This window comes from Diprion similis, chromosome 10 (genome assembly GCF_021155765.1).
Source record: "Diprion similis isolate iyDipSimi1 chromosome 10, iyDipSimi1.1, whole genome shotgun sequence".
Taxonomy (NCBI): Eukaryota; Metazoa; Arthropoda; class Insecta; order Hymenoptera; family Diprionidae; genus Diprion; species Diprion similis.
The window spans coordinates 9358837-9368111 of record NC_060114.1 but is presented as its reverse complement, the minus strand read 5'-3'; the positions used below and the strand labels follow the sequence as shown (position 1 = coordinate 9368111).

Here is a 9275-nt window from a genome sequence, read left to right as displayed (position 1 = left end):
AATTTGTGCTATTTTACTAAGCGGTTTGTGCAAGGTTGATGACCGGCTGACACAATGACCCATTGACCTAGTTACACCACGACTCGTTCTACGCGACATCGCGTCGTGGACGTCTTACATTGTACCGAGGATACGGAAAACTGTTGGTTCATTTTCATCTCGTTGAGTACATTTAGGTACGATTTATTCAGTATACAGTAATCATAAATGTACAATATAAAGTCTTTAGTTTCATTATAATCAATTCGTATATATGCGTCTTCGTCGAGGTGAGAAACTGTAATTAGGCTGGTTCAATAGTGTTCAAAAGTACACTGTCAGATTAAGTTGCTCACTACCGTTGATACCGTTTCCAGGTTTCCTGACATCTGGCGCAACGTCCACACTGTCTACTGCCTGGAAATACACGGTCAAGAATCTCATCGACTCGACAAATCCGTTCGTAGGTATATCAGTCTTGAATTTGTAGACTCACCTTGTCGGCGTCGTTGATCCTATGCTTATTGTTGTTATTGTTGTGACCGTCGATGTCGCCCTCGTCACCGTCGTCGACGTCGTCGTCGTCCCAGGACAGTTTCTTCACCCTCCGGGACACGGAACCGACGGGCCAGGCGGACACGGGAGCCTGCAGCGAATCCGGAGGGTCGACAGAGCAGTTCGAGGAGTCGTTCACCGAGCTCGCGTTGCCGCGGTGAAGACCGCCGCCTGCAAGGTTGTTTATGTTGTGCACGAGACTACCGAGGTTCGGAATGTGGCTGGTGGCTGCCAGGTTTGGGGCCACAGGGGGCAAGACCATCGGAGCGATCTTGTGCCTCGCGCAGACCTGGGGCATCTGTCGCGCCGAGGTGACACCTGAAACAATCGAGTTGGAAAATCGCGCAGGTGGAAGAATGTCGCGCACAATGTCAGTCCGGACGTACTTTTAATCGTCGCCGTGTAGTTGCTGTCATTGTCGTCGCCGAAGACTGGGTTGTCCACGTCGTTCGTCCCCTTCGCAACACCGTGGCCTTCCGACCCGTCCCGCAACGCGTTGGCAGCCAGCACCCGGGGCGTCGGACTCAGCGCCGAGGGAATTGGCGATTTGTCCCGATACCCCGAACCCGACGAGCTGACCGAGTTGCTACTCTTTGGTCGTTTGCTGAAGAGAATAATCAATGCTTATAGTTTAACTGGTTAAACAGACTTTATCAGCGAAAAAAGTAACGCTATGCGTGTTTGGATGCATCTATACTTACTGCTTGTATATGTATAGTATGAGGACGAGGATTACGACGCCCAGAAGACCCAGGACTGCGCCAAAGACGGCGACGAGGAGGACGCTACTTCCGAGCCAGGCAGGTGCGGCCCTTGCGGCAATTGGAAGGGAACCGGCGTTCGGAAGATGAACGATTACTGGCACCATGCTGGACCTGAATACGAATTGATATTGAAAAACCTACTGAACACTCCGGGTCGTGCGCATATTCGGCATTCCTCTGATTAATAATTATCGTAAAATAACTCACCTCGGCGGCCGACCTGAGTCCGAAGCAATGGCGACCAGTCGAGCCGTTGTCCCGTTGAAAGGGCCCGATGATCTCAGTATCAGTTCTCCGTTGTCCCGAATCTCAAACGATCTGCAAAATGCATGAATTTACATGAATGTGTCAGGATGTGTATGAATTAGTGTGAGCCCGATTTTTAATTGTATTTCAATTTTTATTAATTGTAAAAGTAAAGGGGTAAGGATCGTGGGTATAGTTGTGCAAATATTCATACAGATTTTTGGATTTGCAGATTGATTTAGTAGCCAGTGACATGGATTAGCATTACATATGATAAGCTGTGGTCATCATCAAGGAAATACCCTGACCTATTCATTCGACTCGACCCCAGTGGTAGTTTAGAAATCTCGCCGACCTCGGACTTGTCCTACATTACGAATTCGCAGGTAGGAAGCGAAGGTTTAACTCGCGGCAGTTCTGCTTTGTCGTTCACGTGTGCAAACATGGTCAAAATTTGTGATGGGAAACGAGTACATTTTTGTTGATACTGAGATCTAGCGTGCAAAACAATATAAGGCATACCTCGCGTCCGGACCCCTCAGCGAAAGTGAGACCCTGTCCCCTCTGTCCCCGTCAGCGGCTTCAAGTCTTCCTGTAAGAAAGAATTAATTCTCTGTACAGATACCGCTCCGTATTAAAATTCGGCTTATGGGAAATTCTTTTGTACCGACCTACGATAGAACCCTGACGGAGACTCCTCGCGTGAAGCTCGTACCGCGGATGCCGGAACCTGGGTTCCCATTCGTTGACGTCCTCAACCGAGACGTTCACTCTTGCTGTGTCGTTCTGAACAGTAGCGGTTTGGAAAATTGATTATAAGGATAAAGGTAATACGAAGAGGCAGAAATTGAGACCCAACGCCTTACGTGGTGCCCATCCGTCACGTGAACCCGGAAGCTGTGCTGTATGCGACGCTCGTAGTCTAGGGTACCCTTCAGGATGAGCTCACCGGATCTTGTGATGGCGAACCTTTCGAGATCCTCGTTCGCCCCGACCAGCCAGAACCTCAAGTTCTGCAGTTGATGAAGAATTACGTGTCGGGCACTCTTGTGTCACAATTTATAACTATTATATGGTTATAAAACGACAAATCTTACAGGGTCTATTTTGTTAACGCCCGCCGTGAGGAGAATACTCCCTGGTGGTGTGTTCTCCGGGATGCATGCCTGGTAGTCCTTCAGGACGAATCTCACCGGAAGTCGTCCACCTGTTCATTCATATATTTATTTCACCGTTTATATAAACGTACTCAAAGTACATTCGGTCATAATATTTGAAAGTTGAAAAATATGTCCTGAAAAGTATCTTAAAGTTTCTTTATAAATGTTCAAAAATTCGCCTCAAAAATTTAATTTACCGTCTCCGTGATACGAATGAACTTTCTGTTTCTTCCTTTCTTTTTCATTCTCCAATAGGTAACGTGTTAAGAGATAAGCTTACCGGCTGTGGGTCCGGCACCGAGTCCTCCCTCCCGGGCGACGACGACAGTTGCCAGAGCGTATCGATCCGGATTGTCAACCTGGGTCGCCTGCGATAGCCATGAATGGGAACAACATAGGCATTACGAGGTGTGCGTGTCTTGAGTAATTTTCTCGAATCTCGATGATATACACAAGATACCGATAATCTATAATTTGCAAACTTGAAAGAACATGGACTCACCTTTATCACCAGCGTCGTGGGTGCGACGACCTCGTGGTCCCTCAGGCTCCTGGTGAGCACCACATCCCCCGTCCCCGGGTTCAGTGAGAGGAACGAAACGGCTCCCCCTTGAAGCGTGTAGCGAACCGGAGAATTAATCCCTGTGTCCTGGTCCACGGCTCGTATCGCCGCTGGTTCCACCCTCAACGTCGTCCCCTGCATTGCACGAGGAGGTATTAATTATTCCCTGATTCTTTTCCGCTATATTTCTCATGTCGAAACGTTGATCTTATACCACGAGTATTTCTCGGTTATTGAATCGACTTATCCAGTTGCTTAAAATACTTATGCTTACGCTTTTTTCTCCGATTGGTACAGCGATCTTGTATTGGTCGTTCAGGAAGGCTGGATTTTGATCATCAGCATCGATCACGTTCACCCGAAGGGCCGTATCCGTCATCTGCGGGGGGTTGCCTTGGTCCTGCAGGAAAAAACGTCATAAGGAAGTAGCTTAGCGTATACTAATTCTGAGAGAGAAAAACGTCATCTCGTACAAACCTGGGCTCGAATTCCAACGGAAAAGTTACTCAGTGTCTCGTAGTCCAGCGGCTTACGCAATACCAGAGTGCCTTCCAGAGCGTTTACAAACACGAAGTAATCCTATGCGGATGGACAGTATTATACGGAAGGTAAGTAATCAAAAAATGACGATTGCGTCGCTTAATAAATGACTGATCTCAACTACACTTCGACTAATACTATTGATTCTATTGCTAAGGTCATGCACGTGCTCGGGATACCTGCAGACGGAGTCTCTCACCGTCCACGAACACAGCTGGCTGTACATAACACAATAGAAGTAACGAAACTTGTCGTCCACGCAATCTTTATCATCTACGCTACCCAGCTAACACAGAAAAACGAAGTTTGTCTGACAGATATCTTATAAAAGTCATATGACGCGACTTTGGACGTATAAAATAGGTTTTACGCCCAAATGACGTCTTTCAGATGTCAAAAGTCATGTCATAAGTCTTCCATGAGACGTCTGATGGACAGATTTCAGTTTTGCATTAGCTGAGTAATAGCTACAGTCAACTGCAGCCTCGTTATAATCATCAATTCGGTGAGTCAAATAACCCATCATAATCAATTTCACTGATTACAAGTCAAGATTTTCGTCTGATTAATTATCTAACTTACCGCGTGCGGTCCTGGCAGTACGGAATACTCAACCGTCGAGTAAGGGCCTGGCTGGTCCGCGTCGATGGCCCGAACACCTTGAAGCACTCTCGTGCCGACGACCGTCACCTTTAACAATGCGAAGAAGTGGCCGCCTCATTATCGCGATCCAACGGTTTTTTAAAACAGTAGGTCAAGAATTGCCCATGCAAGTATTTGGGTGTACACTCGTTGAGAATAAGTCTTGCGAATTCGCATCAATTAACTCGCAGATCTTCCTTACCTCGGAAATGTTAAGGACGTAAGGCGCATTGACGAATTGCGGAGCATTGTCGTTCGCATCCGTAACTCGTATATTTACCGGTATCACGAATCCCTGCGACATTGAACAAAATCGATGTTACACGATATATTCTTTATTCAAACTATTCTCTAAAATTAAACTTCAAATAATACAAACCGGATCAAGAGTTCGTCTCCTTTCACAAATAACGTTGACGTACACGCTGGCCGGTCCCTGGACACCCTCCTTATCCAACGGCCTCGTGAGGGTGAGATTCTTTGACCCGGGATAAATTGCCACTGGGCTATCCCTCTCCTGCAACCGCAGCTCAATGTCTCCCTTGGATCCTGGATCCTCAGGGATCACAGGATCCCCAATCACGCCGATCGCACCGACGACTCCGCCGACCTCCAGCTCTTCTCCGACGAAAAGGTGGGCCGCTGTTGCCCCGTTCTCGAGAAAACATCTTGTGTCACGTATCACTAATAAACCATTGAAAACTATATTTGATACATCTATCGATCAACTACTACACTCCTAGACAACAGTCTTTGTAAACCGTTCCGGTAGTTTTTTTATATGGTTTTGTATCAGGATACATCATTTTGTGATCAGTTTCCGTTTGCGCCTGGCGGATGGTATTCAACGTTGCTGTAACGAATATTAAGTTGCCTACGCCAAGGCGTCTACATACTAAAACTGAGATTGCCTTCTCCTAGGCGCTTACGATTGTGTCGATGAAATTGCATAAATACAGGCAGCTATCGTTTTCCATCGTAGTACAAACTGTGATAGTTCCACTTTAGTCGTGTTCCACTACCTATGTTTTCGATGGAAATTTTATTTTTTCTGATTTTTAATGTCAATTTGATGTGTTTTTGTTAGTTTTATTGGATGCAAAAGAAATTTATGAATGATAAAATTCTTAATAGAAAAAACGATGAAGTTGAATAACTTCCAGACAAACAACCGGACTTGCTGCAATATTTTTCTAATTGTTTCAATTGTTGCGAAGATGTGATGAAAGACTTTTTTCCGTTTGCTGCTAGGTAAATCACCTGTAACCGTTGCGTCAAAATTGAATACGCCTTCAACTAATTTATCCCTTATTTACGAATTTCCTTCTTCCGTAACTCCGTCGCGCTCTCCTCGCGTTTTGGCGATTACGATACAAAATGTTCGATAAAAATAAAAAAACAACGTTGAAAAACTATGTGGTTTCACGAAACCGTCCGACTGAATAATATACCAAAAAGCTACATCCATACATTATTCGATCCCTTAATTTGATACAAAAGTAAATGAAATATTGTCAACAAGGGATTAATAATAATTCCATAACGATACTCAAAGAAAGCCTTTCTTTGTTCCTGCGGAAGTTAAGGTGCGCTGAGTTAATAGTAAAACATACCTGCAGGCTGCGTATTAGTAACAATACACATTATGTGAAACGTATGATGAAGGCGTTAGATGATACGCGTGCGCTCATACCGCGTTTAAGAAGTAGGATACAAGTTACAACAAGAGTAATACCTCGTACAATGGTATACTTGTGCGTGTCAAGAATGATATTTTACTCAGTGCGAGGCACACACGCACAGGCATTCGGCCAGCTGCCCGTACGATGTGCTATGCACTTGTATATCATAAACGAAGCCACCTATACGTTTGAGCGCCTGTGTGTGCCTGATTGTGGATATTCTATATACATTCGCGGTTCCTTGGAGCGAACTTCCGGCCAAGGCAGGGCTGGCTGCCTGGTTGGGTCGTCTGCCAGCCGCATTCAAACCTCTGGCTGATCGCTTCGCATTCGCCTACAGGAGACGCGTGTATAACGACAGGTATAGGAATACCTGGTATACCTCTTTGAGTGCCTTGTATACGTGGATTCTACGTAACTCGCAACGGCGCTAATTATCACCAGATTTTTCGTACATACGCAAGAATTATTTCCCTACCGGTACTTTTTCCGTTCTTTTTTTTACTCCTTTCGCTGTTATTATAGTAGTTTTATCAGTCGCTAGTGCGTCTGACCATTACTAATCGCCAATTCTGGGTGGCAGAATTTTCTCTACGCTGTCTGGGTATCAACAAACTGTAACTGGTTTTCATTTATAATTGCAAATATGAAAAAAATTGACGCTGTAATAAATGATCCCTCGTTCGCAAATTTTTCAATTTACCAAATCAACTGAATTATTCGTTGCATTTTGGGGTCGGAGTCAAAACTCGGCAGGGTTAATATTTTGAATGATTGATATATCGAAATTTAAAACATGCAAAAATAATATGACGAAAGATGAATTGTTCGAAATCTTAATATTTGAAAGTGTCGCTGATTAGAACGACTATGAACCAGTGACTCAAGATTTCAAACGATTCATCTTTCGTTATATTATTTTCACATGTTTGAAATTTCGATATATGGCCTGTTCTAAATATTGACCCTTCCAAATTTTGACCTCCACCCGAATTCCGAATCTTTTCGATAGGTAGGGAGGAAATTTGTAAACAAAATTCGTTCCGAATAATGGGGATTGGTAATTGTTTAAGAAATGCAAACCAACGATCCTGATTCGCAATGACGAATTCGACGTATGGTACGACGATTAGCTTGGGCTAGTGGAAAGACGATAAGCGAGCACGTAAATGTATGAAGACTTACGTTGGGCAGCGGCAGGTTGATGCAGGATGAGGCGGTAGTAGATCAGCGAGATTATAATCTTTATCAGTATATCTACCTCCATATCGTATCGAGGTCTCCATCCATGGATACGAACATTTCTTCATTCATCTGTAGGCGTTAGAAAAGTCAAAATAATAAGTATGGCATTAGATATATTAACGAGTCAAAGAAAATTGTAAATTTTTGTATTATCACGAGCCCAATTTGTAACGCACCCTTCTCTATACGTGCAGCATGAACACTTCGGATAATCCTACACATCCATCATCTATATGTAAAGTATGTGCAGAAATAAAATGTGCCGCTGCAGAGGGGAAAATAGAGCCGGTATATACTATTGTACACGCGTGGCTAGAAAGCATGCGGAGAGAAACTTTGTGCAGCGATACGTGGGCGTATATTGTATGAGCCTGTATATGGATGTTAATATGTGGATGTTGATTGTATTCGCGATTGTCTCTCTAAATCTAGTTGCTGCTGCCGAGCGTTTCCTGATCACGGCTACGATTTAATTTAGACTCTTAATTGTGACTGGTTTCGTCATTTCTCTTCCCCCTTACATGCTTCTTTTTCTCCACATCAGCCGGATCCAGGCTTTAATTTTCGGTTCGAGTTCCTGCTGCGAATTTCCTACTGTGACTAATACTGGGACCGGAGGTTGCGACAACGATTTCTCTACAACCAATACCGGAAAACTGACATATCGGAGCAGGTGCCCGATATCCATTATACCGAACATTTGTTTCGCCTCCTCAATCCTTATACTTCTTAAACGCATGTAACGACGGTGATCGACGCACCGTAACGACGACGAATCCTCGATACACGCTCCGAGGATTCTACCCACCGAGAACGGCACCGCGTGTCCTACATGACCAAGAGTCAAGGCAATTATCTCACATCCCGGTATTCCGTGCTACGGACAGCTTCGGTATTGTTGAAAATTGAAATGGTCAAGTGTTTTATCCTCCGTTTCTTCACTTTCAGATTGTCAGGGTGCAGTGGCGGAACTTTTTACGAATACAACGACGTAACAAAACCGAAAAACTACTGCCGTCATACACGGTGATCACTTTACGCACTCTTATATATCGGGTTTACTCACCACGGTAAAAATTGTCATCTGGAATATCCATGAGTTGCTGGTTAAATCGTTCATAAGATCCAATTTTCACTGCAAGTTCAGACTTTGTGAGCTGGGGTGTCGCGTCATTGCGAAGTCGTTTGACGAAGATCCACAGTGGCCAGCTTGGGCTACACCCTTGACAAACGAAAGTATAAAATTTCAAAAACTCAACCGTATGTCGAGGGAGACTCGCGGATTTTCGACAAAAGTGAAAAAAAAAAAATCACAGGTTCTGCACGGCGACGACGGCGTGTGTATTCTGTACAAAACAAGAGCGCGGAGAATAGTAAGCGGGCATCGAGGGGTACGGACAAGGTATACAGTCGAGAGGGCAGGAAGTGGGGCTACGCGATCGCCGGGGACTGACGACGACGACGACAGGTGTTCCTGAAACGGGGGAACAACTCGCTACGTATAAACTGTAACGTCTAACCCTGCACCCATATCCATCCACAAATTTACCGGCGTAAGCAGCTACGACGACGCGTCATTTCTTTGTTCTTAACTGCAGCAGGTTAACTCGATTCGGACTTACTGTGTTACAGATGTGATTTTTTTTTTACTTAAAAATTTTTTCTTCTACTTTAGGTATTCAACTATATTCGTGAAGAATGATTGACTAAAATCGATCATTTAGTTCGATCACAATGGCCTGTGTGCTGTTGCTATATAGTATTTACCTTCACGAGATCCGGATGCGCGTCGGATCGCGGATCTTTTCTCACGGGTACCGGTGAAAAAGTTGTAGCGAAACGAATAGGAATCGTTTTTCATGGTTTAATGATTCAGAGTGATCGTCATCGTCGCCTCGGT

General features: G+C 44.6%; 1 protein-coding gene and 1 long non-coding RNA gene across 3 annotated transcripts; one reads left to right on the top strand and one right to left on the bottom strand.

Moving 5' to 3' along the window:
* Positions 1-159: 159 nt before the first annotated feature.
* Positions 160-8611, bottom strand: LOC124411816 (protocadherin Fat 4). The gene is made up of 18 exons (XM_046891272.1): positions 8442-8611; positions 7316-7444; positions 4828-5132; positions 4651-4743; positions 4389-4496; positions 3744-3845; positions 3541-3666; positions 3207-3401; positions 2985-3072; positions 2642-2751; positions 2411-2557; positions 2216-2330; positions 2067-2136; positions 1506-1616; positions 1236-1409; positions 921-1138; positions 476-852; positions 160-396 (listed from the first exon to the last, which is right to left on the bottom strand). Exons 2-18 carry the CDS (start codon positions 7395-7397, stop codon positions 304-306), a joined length of 2514 nt encoding a protein of 837 aa, XP_046747228.1. The 5' UTR covers positions 7398-7444; positions 8442-8611; the 3' UTR covers positions 160-303.
* LOC124411821 lies at positions 2963-4153 on the top strand. 2 transcript variants are annotated; one of them, XR_006929714.1, is made up of 4 exons: positions 2963-3112; positions 3194-3418; positions 3586-3874; positions 3964-4153. It is a non-coding gene; the product is annotated as an uncharacterized LOC124411821 (long non-coding RNA). The 2 variants fall into 2 exon arrangements; XR_006929713.1 differs by having other exon boundaries at positions 3564-3874.
* Positions 8612-9275: the final 664 nt, after the last annotated feature.

Coding starts and splice junctions, on each gene's coding strand:
- LOC124411816 (XM_046891272.1), bottom strand. CDS start 7,397: ATGGAGGTAGATATACTGATAAAGATTATAATCTCGCTGATCTACTAC. Junction 3,073..3,206: donor CCACGACGCTGGTGATAAAG/GTGAGTCCATGT, acceptor TGGCTATCGCAG/GCGACCCAGGTTGACAATCC. Junction 2,558..2,641: donor GCGTTAACAAAATAGACCCT/GTAAGATTTGTC, acceptor CATCAACTGCAG/AACTTGAGGTTCTGGCTGGT.